This window comes from Arachis stenosperma, chromosome 4, assembly GCF_014773155.1.
Source record: "Arachis stenosperma cultivar V10309 chromosome 4, arast.V10309.gnm1.PFL2, whole genome shotgun sequence".
Taxonomy (NCBI): domain Eukaryota; kingdom Viridiplantae; phylum Streptophyta; class Magnoliopsida; order Fabales; family Fabaceae; genus Arachis; species Arachis stenosperma.
Genome location: NC_080380.1, coordinates 150386308 through 150404657, shown reverse-complemented (window position 1 = coordinate 150404657; position 18350 = coordinate 150386308). Strand labels below are relative to the sequence as shown.

The window sequence follows — 18350 nt, the reverse complement described above, 5'->3', positions numbered from 1 at the left end:
AAGTTTGATTATTTGTTTTGCATGCAAAGTTGAGATTGCACTTCTTGGAGTTGATATTTCAAAATCTTGTTAAAAAAAAAAAGCTGTCTTCCAAAAGAGACTAATAAGTATACATCCTACTTTCTTCATTTAGTAATCAAGAAGTTTAGGAGAATCAATGAAGAGAAGAAAAATGATTTCTCTGTTGCTAACTGCTAAGTCACACTGACATAGTTTTTCAGAGTCAAGGAATAATTTCTGTTTTCTAATCTCCTAGCTTGATTCTCAAGTCATTGACTCTACTTTACAAGATGTAACACTTTCTTTCGCAGAGTTGTATATAACAATATTTCATTTTTCTTTTTCAACTAATAATTTCCAAGATATTAAAAAAGATCATTACAAATATATCCTCGGCAATGATGTAGACATAGATCAGAATATTTTGGAGGAACTTCATTTATTGATTATTAGTCGATAAATAGAATACATTTAAGACATAAAATGAATACTTACCCTTATATTAACAACAAACAAATTGAACATAAAAAAAATACATTAAGACAATCCTCTTCTCTATAGTGAATGCACTTTCCCTCAAACCTGATAACAAACTCTATGATCTTATTATTACTCTAACATGTACACTAAAGTAAAACGTGCTATTATTACCTATGACACAACTCCAATATGGCGAAAAAAAGGTGCAATGTTGAAACTCAGGGAGCTTGAAAAAATTTGCTATTAACCCCTGCTCTGTACAGATGCAACTTGGATGCACTAATGATGCTAATCTCAATGTTAGCAGCTGCAAAAAGAACATCACCTTCAGTTATTTCATGTCCTTTTTGTGATCCTCCTTTTATGTTCATCATTCCTTTACCAGTTGTGACCAAAAAAATTGAAGGACCTTGGACTGCTGGGAACACAACTGTTTCCCCTTGGGGAAGAATACATCGATCAATCTCGAATTCCTCAAATGGCGGTGTATATCTATTTACATATGGATTAAGAGGAACTCCTTGCAGGATCTCGGGAGAGCCCTGCATAAAATAAAGGCAAAACCCATAAAAAAAACTGCCAGTCTCCAAAATATTCATGCCACCTTTTGAATTATCACTTTGGATCCCGTTTGGTAAATATATCAAGACAAAACTACAAAGACATAGGAGACACAACTACTTGTTAGGAGGAGACAAACATAGAAACAAGTAAAATGTCTCTATCTTCTGACAAAATTTGTCCAAGCTGTCTACTTGAAAACTAGGACAGTGGGAACAAAGACAGCCACAAATTTTCTTTCTTATCTATATCTCCATTGTCTGAGTTTTTCTATTTTCTGTCATGAAACACTTACCAGCCATAGCCTTACAAAGTTTAACTGTCTTGTTTCTGTGATGTATCATTTACCTGCTTGTATGTGAGCATGGAACAAAGAGTCTGGACATCTCTGTGTTTGGGAGTTAGGCCGGCTCGCACTACATTGTCCGAAGTTGCCATGCATTCAATACAAGTACCGGCTAAATATGCATGTGGCTCATTTGCGCCAAGGAACAAGGCTTCACCAGCAGCAAGTTTTACATAGTTCAGAAAGAATGCTGCAATGACACCGACATCTGCCGGGTATTGCTTTTCCAACTGCAGCGCCAGCTTCTCCTTATCTGTCAACTGTCTCACCTGATGTAAAACACGAATGTTTCGATATCTCTTAGTCACACTCGCGAAAAAACAAGTTAAATTATATTACATTAAGCCATCTTAAATTATCAACAGTATAGCTACAACAGAATCATAACTTCCCAGAGAAAATTAAATAAGCAATCAACTAACCTTGCTTTCATCATGGAGACGAAATTTCAAACTATTTACTGCTTCAGTGACTCTTTCTTTATTAGCTGACATTAGGTGTGTGAATGCTGCCTGCAAAACAGCTTTTACCTTCCCTTCACCATCCTGATCACTGGTTCGTAAGACCAGGTCTGCATTTTCAGCCCCAATCAATCGTGCAACTTCCGGAACAGTATGAATCAAAGCCTTAAGCTCCTGAAATAAAACACAACACAGCGCTGAGTTAGCCCATACTGCATAATTTTTCAATGATGCATTAGAATAATCAGTTCTAATGTCTGTGCATTTACCAGATAGCAACCTCTAATCAGCAAAAACAGAATACAAGGATTCACTGATCTACACACGTGTTCTTTTCCCGACAAAAGCAGACATCTTTGAATCATTGGCATGATTGAAAGTAACAATATACATGAAAACTACAATAGGGTTCTAGATTAAATTCTTCCTTTAATCCCCTTTCTATTTAACCCAGTTTATTCAGGTGAACTCATACAAAGGTAACAATAAACATCAAAGTTCTCTCAAAACCAAATTCATTCTCAAGGAAAAACTAACAGATCTACAATGGAAAAACACACAAAATTTCCACTTTATGCTTTGCAACCGACACTTTTTCATGTTTCTTTAACACACAACAGAAATCATATGATTCTTTTTAATAGTTTGGTCAGCTATCAGAGGTTGAGGGGGTATCACAAAGGACCAGGAAACATTATTGGCAATTAAAGAAAGTAAAATGAACAGGAAAAAGGCTTGGTCACATCAATATGAAATTGTACCGACAGGTGGGAAGTTCATTTCCAATCACTTCAAGTGCATGAATACCAAATTCTTTTTAATATTTAAAAAAAAAAAAGACTCTAAGTAATAATATCAACATCTCAATGAACCCATTAAAAAAAGGATCGAATTTACCTAACACCTAATATACCAGTTTTTGTCTTATAATAACAAGGCTCGAATTCACAATAGCTCAAAAACAGTTCTATGAACATAAAAACAAGAAAGCGTTCTAGACACAATCGAAAGGGAAAAGGAAACAAAATCGCATTAACATTAACTTTATTAATATAAAAATTGAGAACTAAAATTAAGGAAAGAAACAAAAGACTCCTTCCATATAATTCAGTACCTTGAGTGTAACAAAACCACAGAGAGCCTCAAACTCTGTCATTGCCAGAGCCATCTCCGGCTTGTGATTCCCATCCTTATACATATCAGGCAGCAACTTATGCAGTGTCCTAGCTAGCTCCTTATCAGGATGTGCTTGTATAGACAAGGCTTTTGCCACCGATAGCACCTAATGCCAATAACAATAATCAAATAATTTACATGCAAACTACATGTTTAAATTAGCTTATGTTGGATTTAGACAAATTATAACAATAATAAGAAAAACTTCTTAAACAACTATTATGATTGTTTCCCATGAAAAAGGAAAAGCAGATACCAGCTAATTATGCTCAAAATTCAAACTTGTGCAAAGCATCTACATACCCATTTCCACTGAACCGGGAAAAAAAAGGACTTGCTTTTTATTAACAATGATGCTCAAATTTCCAATTTGTTCTAAGATGAAGATACCATTTTTCATTAATAGAACAAAAAAGATCAGAGTGCTACTCACCTTGAACAAGAAGGGGAGATCACAACCCCAGTTTTGCAGAACCTTCTCACCCAGAAAATCAGGGTTCTGCGAGAGCCATTTCTTAAGGGTAACCATTTCACCACCATTGTTGGAGGCGAGAAACGAAGGCCCCGAATCGTGTGTACCCATCCAAAGCTCCGCGTAGGGCTTCTCCGGATCCAATTGAGACCCGGAATTCAACCTGGCTAGCCTGGCAACCTCGGAGACCCGACCCGGAAGCCCCCAATCGTAGTTCTTCACAGAGCAATGAAGCTTCTGAAGAAGATGCTTCTCCTTTTGCGACGACTTGGTAGTAACGTCCTTCATCTCCTTGGCCATTGCAATTCAAATTGGAAGAGACACAGAGACAGAGATTGAAAAAATAAAGACACAGAGAGAGAGAGAGAGAGAGTCAAAGGAAAGGAGGAGAATGGTGATTGCGAATTGTCATTGGAGTGGTCGCTGGTATTTGAAGAGTGTTTGTGAGCTTTGGGGAATTTGGAATTTGGATATTGGAATATTGAGAGAGAGAGAGAGAGAGAAGCACGGAGCACGCAATTAAGAGAAGAGAAGGAGAATGGGAAAGAGGGAAGAGGGGAAAAGGCGCGTCCTTTTCGGTGTTGTGAGTGCGATTCTATCTTCGAAAATCCAAAAGCTGTTACCTTTCTTTGTTGTTTCTTCTTCCCTCCGTTTTCAGATGTGTTTCATTCGCAGTAACTGACGCAGCACGAAATTTCATGCTCAACAACGCACTTTTGTTTTTTTATTTTCCGTATTTATGAACTTTCTTTTTATAAATAAATTTATGTACTTTAATTATGGAATTAAAATCTACCGCAAAATTAGGGCGCAAGTTAGTCAAGTTCCCATTGGGGATTACATTTTCATGATAAGCTCCCTCCTTCTTCTGTATACGTTGAATTTCTAAATTCTTAGTTGACTTTTCTCAAGTTTTTTCTTTTCTTTTTTTCTCTATAAACACTAAACAGTTGCATCAATCTCTCATGATAAATAAAAATACTACAATAAATAGGCCACCTAAACCCAAATGAATGAGAATTACCGAACTTGAATTAATTATTAATTTACAAGTATGTTTAAGTAAATATTAAAAATTTAAATTTTTTTATTTATATAATAATTTATTGGTTAATAATAAATTTTTAAAAAATTTAGATCTATAATAAATTAGTTTTAAGAGTAAAGTATTGTTTTTGTCTCTAACGTTTGGGATAAGTCTCAAAGTTATCCCTAACATTTCAATCGTCCTATTTAAGTCTCTAACGTTTCAAAATTGACTCAATGTTGTCCTGCCGGTAGGGATCCGTTAACAGAATTGACGGCAAGACAAAATTGAGACGATTTTGAAACATTAGGGACTTAAATAGGACGAAAACATTAGTGATAAAAACGATACATAAAAATTAATTTTAATTTAATTTTATCTTTCAATAATATTAATTTTTACTGTACATATAGTATTCAATTATTTTTAATTACATTTAAGTAAATTATACTTAATCACATTACTTTCATTTTAAATAAATTATTTTTTTATAATTTTAAAGAATTTTGATACATTAGAGAGAAAAGGTATAATTATTATTGTATATATATTATTTTTTTCTTTTATACAAGTTTATATAGTAATTATTTTACAAACATTTCATGATAACTAAAAATCTTTAAGAGTAAAATGATTTAAAAAATTAATTTATTTAAAATAAAAGTAATATGATTAAGTGTAATTTACTTAGATGTGGTTAAAAAATAATTGAATACTATGCATAGTAAAAAATTGATATTACTAAAGGATAAAATTAAAATTTATTTCTATGTATTATTTTTGTCCCGACGTTTTCGTCCTATTTAAGTCCCTAACATTTCAAAATCGTCTCAATTTTGTCCCGCCGTCAATTCTGTTAACGAATCCCTAACGACAGGACAACATTGAGTTAGTTTTGAAACGTTAGGGACTTAAATAGAACGATTAAAATGTTAGAGACAACTCTAAAATTTACCCCAAACGTTGGGGACAAAAATAATATTTTACTATAATTTTAATTTATTAAGTGAAAAATATCATAAGAAGTTATAAATAATTAGTAAATTATACTGTCAAATTTATATATTCTTGTAACTGTAAAATTTATAATTTTTAGTTATTTGTTATATTTTACTCAACTAAACACAAATTAATATATATTGTAAGTATTTGTTATTTTTTATTCTTTATAATTATTCTTATAATATTTGCTAATGAAATCTTACTTTTAATTAAAAAAAACTATGGTAGATCTTTCAGCGTGCAAGTTCCCATGGATCCCATACCCATGACTTTCAAGTTTGAAGTTGAAGCTTGTATTGATGCATACACACGAATAAAACAATTCAGTATTATTATATTTTATTTATTCTTGAAGCTACATCAAATTATTTATCATACCTTTTATTTTTGTCAGAGCAGATTTCGTAAATGAAAGAAAAAAAGAAATAATATTATTCTATGAGCAAGAAAAGGAGACGAGAAGAAAAAAGAAAAAGAAGCAATCTCCACTAATTAAATTATGATAGCCATGAACGACAAAGACGAGAAAGCGGCACAGAGACAGCCACGTCTGATGAAGACGACACGTGATTCTCAGCATCAAATTTATGTTCCTTCCTCAATACATTAATCACATGACAAAATGTTTTCCGGAATTAACTTGTATACAAGAAAAATAATTTTATATTATTATATATCATATACAAATAAATAAATGAGTATATACCAATTTTCATCTTCAAAAAATTTTAAAATAGGGGACAAAATAATTCTTGACAACTCTAACAAAATGATCTCTAACTCCTTTATTCGAAAACGACACTATTTTTTCCCAATTTTTATCATATCTCGCATAACTCTAATATTCATACTCTCCTTCTTCACTTTCAGAGTCTTCTTTTCCATTTTTTTCTTCCTCCACTTTATCTCTAAGATTAAGCCATGGTGTAATGACCACACTTGTCGCACCTACCTCAACATGTCATGAACCACACACTTCCTAAATCTTTGTGACTGGTACATCTACTTCCTCTGCACTTCACCCACCAAAAACATCCACTTCCACGTCTTCGTTAACATCACTTCTAACCCCGACAACGTCCACGACATCCTCAAGACCAAGTTCCACAAATACCCAAGGGCATGTCTTTTTCCACTCTCCAGCAAGTAATATAGATTGTTGGACATTAGGACATCATGAGAAGATTCTCCTTCGATATTATATGTGAAATAGACATCAAGTACTTTATTCCTTTTTTTCCGAAGTCAAAGTTGGCAGACAGCTTCGACCTCGCATCCAAGCTGTCAGTACAACGAGCAATGTCGTCGTTGCCGCTCATATGAAAATTGAAGCGATTACTTAACATTGGTTCGGATAAGAAGTTGAAGGACGCGATCGGAGTGGTGGACAATGTGGTGTCATGGAGATGATAGGTTAGAGAAGGAGGGGAGATGACAACGACGACGACGAGTCTTAACAAATTAGACTTGCTGTCCAAATTTATAGAATCCATCGAAGATGGCAAGTATTTGAGAGACATAGTCATTAGTTTCCTGAGTATGAATGAGTTGATAACAACTTGAAGATTTTTTTTCCTTATGAATATTAAAGTTATAGAGTGTGCATTGTGTAGCTTGAAGTTACAGTATTAGACTGTTAGTGTTATGCAAGATATGATGAAAATTGGAAGAAAACAGTGTCGTTTCCGAACATAGGAGATCATGGACCATTTTGTTTCCTATTAGAGTTGTCACAGACTATTTTGTCATCCGTTAGAGTTAACGGAGTAAAGGACCTAAGTGACTAACAGAATTAATTGTTAGAGACCAATCGAATAATTAATTTTAGTTAGAAACTAAAGTGTCTAGTCTGAAATTCTTAGAGGACCAAAATAAGTATATACTCTAAATAAATTAACCGTAAAAAACTACAAATTACATGTAACACAAAGAAGATATTCACTTATTTTACGTGAAATTATTAATTAAAAATTATTAGATATTTTAAAAAGAATTATTTAAATGAAGATGTTTAAAATATTTTTTTAAAGATATTTTTTAATTATTAAAATTTAATATATATAATTAATTAAATTATATTTTTTATCAAAATTAGATCAAATAAATTAAAATAAAAAAATCCATGTGAACTAACCTTTTAAGAATTAGAATTTAAGATTTTAAAATTAATATATATAATATAAATATTTTAGTCATTTTTTATAATAAAATTATTATAGTTATTTTTAATAAAAAAAATTAATTTAAATTAATTTAAGATTTGATTCACTGATTTTTTTGATCAAATTAATTTGTCTGATATAATTTTAACAGAAATAGCACGACAATTATATATATATATATATATATATATAATTTTAATTGTTAAAAAATATCTTTAAAAAAATATTTTAAATATTTGTATCTAAATAATTTTTTATTTTAAAATATTTATTTAAATTATTATTTAATAATTTTTAATTAATAACTTCGCATAAAAATAATTACACCTAAAATTTTATTATAAAACAGACATTTTACAAGAGAAAGAAAAGTGAGATCATGAAGTAGGTCCCATCAACGGATCTGAATGAAATGGAAGTCTATTATTTTCATATGCAATCTTCTGCCGACAATAACATGGCTTTTGCCAAGCTAAGGTAGCACTCACACACACCCATGCCCAGATTAGTTGGGAGCTTAGCTTATAGATTGTTATCATTTTTACTGATTAGTGTTTATAAATAATAACTAACTATATAATATAAGATTCTCAATAGGAGTATTAATAAATCTCTAATGACAGCATCATATATACCAGTCAAGCTACGATGCGATATCATAACAAACTTTCTTATTATTTGACCCACCAATGTTTATGTAACAAATTAAATTAAATACAACTTAATACTATTAGGCATGAACATAATATATAAAGTCACAGAGAATAACCATGCGTCTCAAGTCTTTTTTTTTTTTTTTTTCACGACAACTTTCAATTCAATAGGTTAAAGACTAATCCGTTACAGATTTGTACTCCATCTAAGAATCTGTAATTGACCAATAAATTGCTGCATGCACAATGCGAGATTCAAACCCCTGACACTTGCTTAAGCGGACGAGTGAGCTAACCACTCCATCTACCTAAATTGGTTTGCATCTCAAGTCCATTATTTATAGTAAAATAGAAAAAAAAAAAAAGATGTCATGGATCTCAACCATTTAAGTGGGATATAGTTGGTATTGACAAAGATATATGAGCTCAATTTGACTCAATCATATGGAAAACGTGACGTTGATTGATGATTTATGAAACCATTGGAAGTGGTTAGTGGCTGTACCATTCCCAGCCATTTGTTCTTTAGTTTAGGAGCCATTTTCCTATCTGCAACTTGCATTGCTATTCTTGAATGTGACATATATATTATTTTTCATTAATTATGAGCTAGGTTGTTATTTTTTTTAAAATAATATTTGACCTGTAAGGTGTAGTTTATGTATCACCAAACTGTGTCTACGTTGCATATATAGTCACATCAATTTTATTTCCAGTCAAACAAAATGAAACTTTTCTGGGAATTTTCCCTTCGAGAAAGCAATGCAATAATAGGAGCTATAAACTTATCCATTTGGTAAATGTTGTTGTCTTAACTTTACGATCAACTCATTTATTTATTTAACACAAGATAGTTAAATATTACTAACATTTGATAATCAAAATTTGCAAAACAAAATCCTAGATGAAAATAAAAAATAGTCATTTATATATCATATATTTATGTATAAATACATATGTAATTTATTTATTTTTTATGCATATTTTATATTTTAATATATATTTTATACGAATGACTGATATTTGATATTTACATAATATAATTATTAAGATATTCATAATTTTTTTCACAATATCTCTCAACCCCAACAGGTCAAATATTAAAAATTTGAGTTCTATTTAAAGATTTGCCACCAACAAATAGATTCTTATACACATAAATCGAAAATTTTGTTAAAATTATTTTTTTAATTATAATAGTCATAGTTATAAAAATTGGACCAGATCCACGGTCGAACTAGTCCAACTGAAAATCCACCATGAAAATGGTCCAATCTACTGCTTATAACTGTTGAATGACGAACCGCTCAGAAATTACTGAACCGGCCGAAAACAGAGTTGATAACCGACCGGTTATAAAAAATGACACCGTTTTGTGTTTAGACAAAAAAAACCCGTTTGCAACTCAGTAGTCAGCACCCCCTTCCCCCAACACCCCCTCTGAAACAAAGCAAGGTACCAAACACAAAATCCTAGCCCTAGGTTCTTTGTTGCCGCCGTCCACAGGTTCCCGGCGCCTCCGCTTCTTCTTCTTCCCCCTGTCCCGACCGGAACCCAGGTAGCTCGGCACGTCGTCCTTATCCTTGCTGGCTCGCCGTCGGGTCGTCGTTTGCCGTCGTCTCGCCGGTTGCCGTCCGTGTCTCCGTCGAAGGTTAGTGGTACTGCTTTCACTATCCATGCTTTATTACTTGATTTGAGTATTGAGATTCTCCCTCTATTTCCCTTGTATATCTGTAAATCGTGCATTATAGTTTATCAAATTCAAATGATTGTCGATGGATTGGACAATCCCCAATCTTAGGTTGCACACTCCCTCACACCACACTCACACACATGATATCCCTTTTTTTTTTGTCAAGCACTAGATGAGACTCGAACCCGAGACCTCTTGGTAAAAAAGGAGAACATATGCCACTTGAGTTAAGGCTCATCTGTGGACTGGTAGTTGGATTTGAGTGGAAGCTTTTTTTTTTTTGTGATTTGAGTGGATGCTTTATAGTGATCCACACAAAAAATATGTGAGCCCAAAAAAAAGTAAGTTGAAGCATTAGAAGCCCATAATCGTATGATGAGTCCAATCGAAAGAGATCCACCCGACAGGAACCAAAAAAAAAAAAAAAAAAAAGAAAAAGAGCTGAAGAAAATGAAAAACAAAAATGGAGCTTTTTGTGCAGATGTTCTGATAGGGGATCAAATTAGGGTTTACCGAAAAACACACTGAGTGATAAAACATCTGAGATTGACGGAATCGGATAAAGTTCCCGCCAATCTATTTCTTCCGGTGAGTCAAATCGAACCTTTGGTGTTTTCTTCTTCTCCGTGTTTGTCGTTGCTTTTTCCTGCCCCAATTTTATGTTTTTTTTTTAAAAAGTCAATTAATATCTATTCCTTGTTGTTTTGAATTATTGTTTGAATATGCAAGTGCTGATTTTGATGAGGCAGTGCAATTTTATTTTATTTATTATTTTTTTAGAATGATGTTTGGTGTTTGACACTTGCATTATTAAGTTAAGGCCATGAATGCAATGCTTATGTGTATTATTTGATTGTTTTTTGCTGACAGAGGATACATCATCTAATTGAGTGCTTTGACATTTGAATTTTGATTGTGTGTCTTTTAATTATTTAATGTGTTTGGTTTAGGAGCTTACTGTGTGTTTCTATTTCCCAGTTATTTGCTGTTGCTTTTAGAAGATTAAGTGCAAATACCTTTAGATTACAGAACCACATCCCCACCAACATTTAATAAGATCTCTTTGATTTATTGAGGAGGAGCTAACATAAATGTTAATTATTTTGAATTAATCAAGATTATTTTTCTTTTGCAAATGTAAAAAAACCCCTTCCTTTTAGAAGGTTATGTTCTTATGCAATTATGATTGGGTTGATCAACACTCAACAGCAGGGACGGATGTACTCTTCAGCCCCCAGTGAAATTTTAAAAAGTAGTGAGTAGTGCTTAGTGTGATATACTTTATTTACCCCACTACCTAATTAATTTTGACCCCACCCCCCAAATCCCTAACCCTTCTCTTTCTTCCCTTTTCCAATTTTCTGCCTCTGCTCCAGCCTCCGCCCTCCAGAGTTACTGTCGCCAGTGCCGGTACTCCACCGGTGTCACTGGCTCACTGTCGCCGCCGGCGCTGCCCCCCATTCAGCGTTTCTCCCGCGTGGCTCCGTCACTGTTAATTCTCCTTGCATTGCCGTCTGAATCTTCCTTCTTCTTCCGCATCACTGGCTGTGTGGTTCTGCCGCTGCATTCCTTCCGTGTCTGGTTCTACCTTATTCTTCAGCGTTTGTCACTGCCTCACTGGTTATCTGGTACTCTGTTTCTGCGTTCCTCTTCAGCTCCTGGTTCTGCCTTCTTTTTCTGCGATCCGTCCCTGCTCTTCAGTCTTCAGCAGTTCAGCCTTCGTCCTGCAGTCCTGCTGCCACTGGGCCTAGGTGCCGCTGCTGTGTTCTGCCTCCTGGAGTTCAGCAGTTCAGCCCAGTGAAGCAATAAAGCAATACTGAAACTGAAAGTCTGAAATACTGAAAGTCTGCCTCCTTGGACTCTTGGTACATTCATGATTCACTGAAATTCTGAAATACTGAATCACTGATCTGCTTGCTTCATTGCTAATTTGCTTCATTGTTTGATAATTGCATTCATTAGTTTGTTAATTGTGATTGAATTTGTTCTATCTATGTAATTGCTAGTTTGGTTCCATTAATCTGTTTGTTAATTATTTTTGTGTATTGACTTATTTTTAATTAGGAATTTAGGATATTATTAGTTGTTGTTGTTGGAAATTAATTTGAATGACATATGTTTGTTAATTTTTTATTTATAATTTTATAATGTACTTTTAAATGATTGTTTAGTGACATATATAGAAAGAGAAATATTTGATTGTATTGACAATGAAAAGATTATTCAATCTTTTCAAAATATGAAACCCAGAAGAATGGAATTTTAAATTATTTGTTATTATTTTATTGTTTTAATTTGTTCGTTAAATAATTTGAGGAATAATCATATTTTATAATACCACAGTACAATTATAAAAAGTATTATTATATTATATATATTTTGCGCTCACTGGCAAAATTTGCTGGATTCCTCACTGGGCATGCTATGGTCTTTTAGTTGCCACTGGGTTTAAGACTTATGTTACTTTTGTTTTGTAACACAGGGATACATATATGAAGGTGTTGGCATGAAACATTGTATAGGATTGGAGGAATAATTAATAATCAGAAAAATGACTAGGTTGTCTTTCAGGCCCCGGCCACTTGACATCCACAAGAAGCTCCCCATTGTTAAGTCTGTTAAGGACTTCGAAGATGACGAGGCACCTACTTCTACTCGTAATTCGCAGTTGCTGCGAATTGCTACTGAGGTTGAGCATGAGGTATGGTCGCCTTACCTTGAACAAAAAGAAAGAGAAGGAGGGGGTGTGTGTGTGCTGGAAGGGGGGAAGGGGGTTCTTTCGTGATTTATAGTGGTTTGTTATTGTATTACATTTACCTGTTTAATCCATTACTGTGTTTGAATATATCAATAGCATCAATGAAATTAGTAACAACTGTTGTGTAGATAGCTAGAATTTCAAATATTCAACAATTAATCATGGATTACTCTGCTCCCCTTTTGAAAGGAAAATCAATAAAGCAACACGCTAATATGTGCTTGTTATGGAACAATAGAATAGTGTCATATTAGCAACCTTCTAATATGAATGTACTTAGTTAAAATTTGATGATAATGTTTGGTCAAATTGCAAAGCTGGCGAGATCGGGTATATCAGTAACATCTACTGATTTTCTCTTAGGTACATCCTGTTCCCAGCAGGAGAGTGGCCTCTGAAATCCCTACTCCTCAGTTTGTTGTTGTGGATACATATGAAAGGGACTATTCTTGCACTTTTGCTCAACCAAATTCTTACTTGCGGGCAAGAGGAGGTTTGGCCAGTACCACTAGATAGAATTTTCTGCCAAAGTATTTCAGAATTTGAAAACTCCACTGTTGTACTGAAATTCCTTGTCCTTTTGCAGCTCGGGCTGAGATTGGAGAGTTTGTTGAGTATGACTTGGACAATGAAGATGAGGACTGGCTTTTTGAGTTTAACAAGGAAAAGAAGATTCTGATGCCTGAAATGTAAACCTTTAGACTGTCTTCTGGATTGATTGGTGTCAATTAATTTGTCAATTTTTTGGTTGGTAGGGGGTTAATCCTTTTAATAGGTTTTATCATTGTATTCTTTCTATTTATTTTTCCTTGTCAGGAGTTTGTCCTGGTTGCTTGAAATCAAGTTGACACTATTGATCATGGCTTGATCGAATCGCTTAACTATCACTCCTGTTACAATATACGTTTCTTGGAACACACATACTTGTGACTAATCTTTTCATAAATCTTGTAATATTAGTATTAGGTGTAAATAATATATGATGTTTCCTCTTTTTCTTTAGTGCTCCTTTTTTTTTTTTTTCCGGGTGCAAGTTCTGGTCTTCATTTAATGCCTGGTAAATAGGTTTGAGGCTCTTATTTTCAAGCTGGAGGTATTGGATCATAAGGCTCGTGAAAGGGCTGGAGTTATAACACCTACTCTTGGTTCACCAATTCCGGTGCTACTACGGCTTGATGGTGCTATTGAGGTCAAATTATATCTTGATTCCATTGTTTATTTTTATTGTTATTATTACAATCTATGCTAACAATGGTTTTATGTTTCTGTCCCTTTTATTTTACTTTATTTTACTTTTTATCTCTCTTCTTGTTAATAGATTTGCCTTTCCTGTAGAAATATCAAACTAACAGAAGTGATCGTACATTTTTATTGTTTAAAAAATTAAACATTTTATTGATTTTTCTTGTTCAATTAATGTTTGTTGTTTATAAGGATTTCCTTATTTACGTTACCTTTGATTGGAATGGTTGACAATGCATCTTAATTTTTCTTAAATGTATTTCTTATAATTATAGTATGAAAAAGATATTTCTTTTTTACAATTTAGATTTGTGGCTGATTGAGAATTCTTTTTGTACATTTTAGGCCCTACAAGCTCAGTCAAAATATACAGTTATTGAATCAGTATATGATTACTGGAAAGAGAAGGTATGCTAATATCCATAGACCATCAATAATGAGTGAAATGTCTCCTCTTATATGTCAACTTTATTTTCTGGATGACTTCCAATTTCTCTTCATCGAGGATTCTGGATATTGTACCATCCATGGTGTGGTGTTTATTAACTTTCACATGACTGCATGTGGAGCATTGATGGAAGGAGGGGGTATATCAAGGCAACTTGACTAATATATGGGCTTATGCTTGTTATAGTTTCATTAAGGAGTTGGAGACTGTTATATAGGGTCTCTTTCATTCATTCTTGTTGGTGTTTACTCTAACTATACTATCAACCATACACTGGTTCCTTCCAATTGTTAGTCAGAATTACGAAATATTGATGTCTTGTTATCTTTCTTTTCTTATTTGCTGTATTCTTTTGGATGCAGCGAGAAAGGTGGCAAAAGCCAATTTTGCGACGTTTGCAGGTTGGTTTTCAGCACGTTACAATCAATTTATTCTATTGCTGATCTGTTTTAATATAGATGCATTTCGAGCTAAACTTATGATAAATTTGTTGGATTTGTGATTTCTCAATTGTGCTGCTTTATTCAGCAGGAAATCTCTTGGCTAATTTGTTTTAGAATGCATTTTTTTTTTCAGCCTTTCTCCCTCCCTATAACTAGCCATGTCATCAACATTTTTATGTGTGAATTTAATATGTGATCCCTTGTTTGAAACATGTAAGCGATTTCCCAATAACAAGTTTTCAAGTTCATTAAATACAATGTCTATTTTTTTCTCCCTTGTAAATAGGGGCTTATGCTCCCTTCTCAAGCTTTTTTCCTGGATGTATTGTCTTCAAAATATTTCTCTGTTCTAGCTCCATTTACTTGTTGGCGTAAAGTTACTAGACAAGCATGTTGTTGAAGTTTGACAAGATTGACTGCATTTCTGTGCAGCCCCCTCCACCTTCTAATGACACCAACCCATATAATGTCTTCCGTCCTAGGGAAAAAGCCCACAGGCTTCACACAAGAAGGGTATGTTGAAAATTTAGCTTTCATTTATACAATTTTGGTTAAATGCTTTTTCGTCAAAGGCATTTTGGAAATTGGCATATATTTTTTGGTTGAATTTTGGTGCTTATTTTCTATTCAGATGCAACGAAGAGAAAACAATGTCCAGTCATTTGAGAAGCTTCGCCAGGTTAGCTCCTTTTGCTGGTTTTGGTTCTTAGGTATCTGGAAGTCAGTTAGATGAGCTTGAAGTGTTTTCTCTGTTGAAGGCACTATGGATTTATGTGTTTTTTACCTAGCAATTTTTCAACAGTCATACATGTTTATGTTTTATCATTTTGATTCTCATCATAACTTGTGGAAGCTATGGATTAAATTATATGGTTCATATGATCATTTAGCTTCTAAAAATGTTCAGAGTTGTTGCGGTTTACCAGAAGTTATAGCTGTTCGAAAGTTGTTTTGTCTTTTACCTTTCAGATTGAAATATATACATGTATTCCTTTGCAGTATATATTACCTGAAAAACTTACGTTAATTCTTTCTTCCTAAACAGGTTAGACGGAACCTTGAACAAGCTAAGAGCTTGGTGCAGGCTGTGATCAAGGTATGATGTTCAAGTAGTTTATGAGAGTTTGCCTATAATACAATATGTATATCCTTTAGCCATTATACATGTTTTCTTGGTATATGATCATCACCAGAGGGAGGAGAAAAAGAGAGAAGTAATGGATAATGAAGTTATGCTGCAGAGGATACAAATGAAGTATAAGGTACTTGCATTATTCTTCCCACGTGCTTTCTTACATCTGTCCTTACTAGAAGTTGGTGTAGTATGGTGGTTGCCATTCATTGTGAGGCCAAAGCAAAACTATGCCATTTCCTTTCCCATTCTGTTTATGGGGCAACAATAAATGGAATATGGAGGCTGTATAAAGTTCTAGTTTTAAAACTCTTGCATTTAATCTCAATGTATTGTTGCACCAATTCCTGAAGTAGTTTCAGGCAACTTATGAACTAACGAGTGATTCCCTATCTCAGCATGAAACCGAATTTTTGGAAGACAGCTTAGCACTCTCGAGACTCGCTCCCTACTCTTCGAAGTTTGTTTCAAGTGAGGAGGAGTTCTTTGAGTCAGATATGATGACTAGCCATCCTCATTCAAGGCCTTCAGTAGTACAGATTCATCCTTCATATGATGCCAACCCAGCCATGCTTCCTGCAGCTTTTTCAAAGCAAGAGTTTAGGAGGCAACATGTTCCACAAGGCTGGCCTCAAAAGTTGGTAATATACTGGTTTCTTTGCCGTATTTTCTGCAGTGTCCTCTTCTCCTTCCTTGTTTTGGTATTTATCTTTTGTGTGAGATTATCCATGAAAATTTCACACTTTTTTATGAATTTAATTTGGTGTACATCATTGTATAAAAGTTTCTAAACAAATATTTAATTATGCGCTGCCACATTATAGAAGTAGTATGTGATTGATAATAATAGTGTAAAACTCTTATATTAACAAAGCATTGAAGTTAAGGTGCTTTTCTTTTTTGTGTGGTATATTGGTATCTAGAGTTAGACTGTTGTATTCTTAGGTTTCTGTTTTGTACTTCTCTCCTCTTGTTTTTAGCAATTAGCATAATCCTTTTACCCATTGGGAAAAAAGGGGTGATTTTCTTTAGATTTTGGAAAATTTGATTGAGACTTGAATGCTCTAGATAGCTGAAAAAGTTGAAAAAGTTACTCTGGAAGAATTATAATCCAATTATTTTTAAAAGTTCGTTACAATAGAAGTAATTTTTTAAACCCTTTGGATGTGGCCCTCTCTTGGACCTTGCATAACACCAAATGCTTGAGCACTGTGCTATCCCCTGCAATAGAAGTACTTTTTTCAGTCAAGGAAATTATTTGCTGTGAAAAATAGCTGTTGGTCTGTATTTTTATTATCTTTAAAGCTCAATGAACTGCATGGTTCAATCTTTGTGAGTTATTTCATGGGTATATGCAGGATCCTCTTGAGCCAGTTTTGTTGTTCACAAAACCTTTACTTCCAGACAAGTTGGCTATGGCAGGCATTGTGCCACCATCAGATACTTTAAGAGATAATAATGGTGTGCCAACAAGAGCATATAAATTCCATGGAAGAATTGGCAGAGGAGGCCGTATAATATTTGACAGATGGAATCCACTTATGCAGACCCCAATTGACTGTGGAAATTCTTATTATATGCCACCAAAACCAAGACCTTCATTCAACATGTAATTAAAGCTGTGTTTGTCACACTATTGTAGCTAAATTTGATTTAATGTGCTGCCAGATAGGAATTCAGTTGATATTTGATAAAATCATTAGGAGGGTACAGGGTAGCAAGGATAATTGTAGGTGTGAAACATGGTTGGTTTGGTTCAACAAGAATTTTAATTGGGTAGGAAGTTATGCATTCTGTATAATATGTTACAAATGTATTTTTCTCTGTCCTTCCAGAGCTCATGAATATTTCCACTTTCTTGGAAAAAAAATGTAATATATTGTCTGTTTAACTGATGTGTTCTAGTTTCTAAATATCCCCATGTAATGCCATTGGATGATGCCAAAATGTTTGCCATAAACAATGATTTGGTCAGGATTTAATTATATAAATGAATGATAACCAAAACAAAGGTGCTTGTGCCAAGTCAAAGTTCATCTTATTTGAAAATGAGAATTAGTGTTCGAGCTCAATGGAAGGAATCCATTGGTGTAGAAAGAATATGGTTCTTGATCCATTTCCTTATTGGTCAACATTATAGTTCTAGATCTGTTTATCTCCTCTTACAGCATGGCACCGTAACAGACACCTGGACACCGTTTCAGCCACGTTAGCCAGTTCCGTTTGGTGTATGAGAGGCAAATAGACGGAAGGACTAAATTGTCCTCCGTTTGTTAAAGTCAGGGGCCTTTTTG

General features: G+C 33.8%; 2 protein-coding genes across 3 annotated transcripts; one reads left to right on the top strand and one right to left on the bottom strand.

Moving 5' to 3' along the window:
• Window positions 1-411: 411 nt before the first annotated feature.
• Window positions 412-4180, bottom strand: LOC130976718 (mannose-6-phosphate isomerase 1). Its single transcript, XM_057901640.1, has 5 exons — window positions 3458-4180; window positions 2963-3130; window positions 1810-2022; window positions 1390-1656; window positions 412-1022 (listed from the first exon to the last, which is right to left on the bottom strand). Exons 1-5 carry the CDS (start codon window positions 3794-3796, stop codon window positions 699-701), a joined length of 1311 nt encoding a protein of 436 aa, XP_057757623.1. The 5' UTR covers window positions 3797-4180; the 3' UTR covers window positions 412-698.
• Window positions 4181-10506: 6326 nt separating this feature from the next.
• Window positions 10507-17951, top strand: LOC130976985 (uncharacterized). 2 transcript variants are annotated; one of them, XM_057901971.1, is made up of 14 exons: window positions 10507-10621; window positions 11410-11898; window positions 12516-12734; window positions 13155-13284; window positions 13378-13480; window positions 13857-13980; window positions 14379-14441; window positions 14844-14882; window positions 15357-15437; window positions 15556-15603; window positions 15970-16020; window positions 16118-16186; window positions 16455-16697; window positions 17415-17951. In XM_057901971.1, exons 3-14 carry the CDS (start codon window positions 12585-12587, stop codon window positions 17667-17669), a joined length of 1356 nt encoding a protein of 451 aa, XP_057757954.1. In that variant the 5' UTR covers window positions 10507-10621; window positions 11410-11898; window positions 12516-12584; the 3' UTR covers window positions 17670-17951. The 2 variants fall into 2 exon arrangements, with proteins under 2 accessions (XP_057757954.1, XP_057757953.1); XM_057901970.1 differs by lacking the exon at window positions 11410-11898.
• Window positions 17952-18350: the final 399 nt, after the last annotated feature.

Excerpts from the sequence above, each read along its gene's own strand:
- LOC130976718 (XM_057901640.1), bottom strand. The coding sequence starts at position 3,796 with ATGGCCAAGGAGATGAAGGACGTTACTACCAAGTCGTCGCAAAAGGAG. Across the intron at positions 3,131-3,457 it reads ATCTCCCCTTCTTGTTCAAG|GTGCTATCGGTGGCAAAAGC; the intron begins GTGAGTAGCACT and ends TATTGGCATTAG. Across the intron at positions 1,657-1,809 it reads GTCTCCATGATGAAAGCAAG|GTGAGACAGTTGACAGATAA; the intron begins GTTAGTTGATTG and ends GTTTTACATCAG.
- LOC130976985 (XM_057901970.1), top strand. The coding sequence starts at position 12,585 with ATGACTAGGTTGTCTTTCAGGCCCCGGCCACTTGACATCCACAAGAAG. Across the intron at positions 12,735-13,154 it reads CTACTGAGGTTGAGCATGAG|GTACATCCTGTTCCCAGCAG; the intron begins GTATGGTCGCCT and ends ATTTTCTCTTAG. Across the intron at positions 15,438-15,555 it reads ACAGGCTTCACACAAGAAGG|ATGCAACGAAGAGAAAACAA; the intron begins GTATGTTGAAAA and ends TTTTCTATTCAG.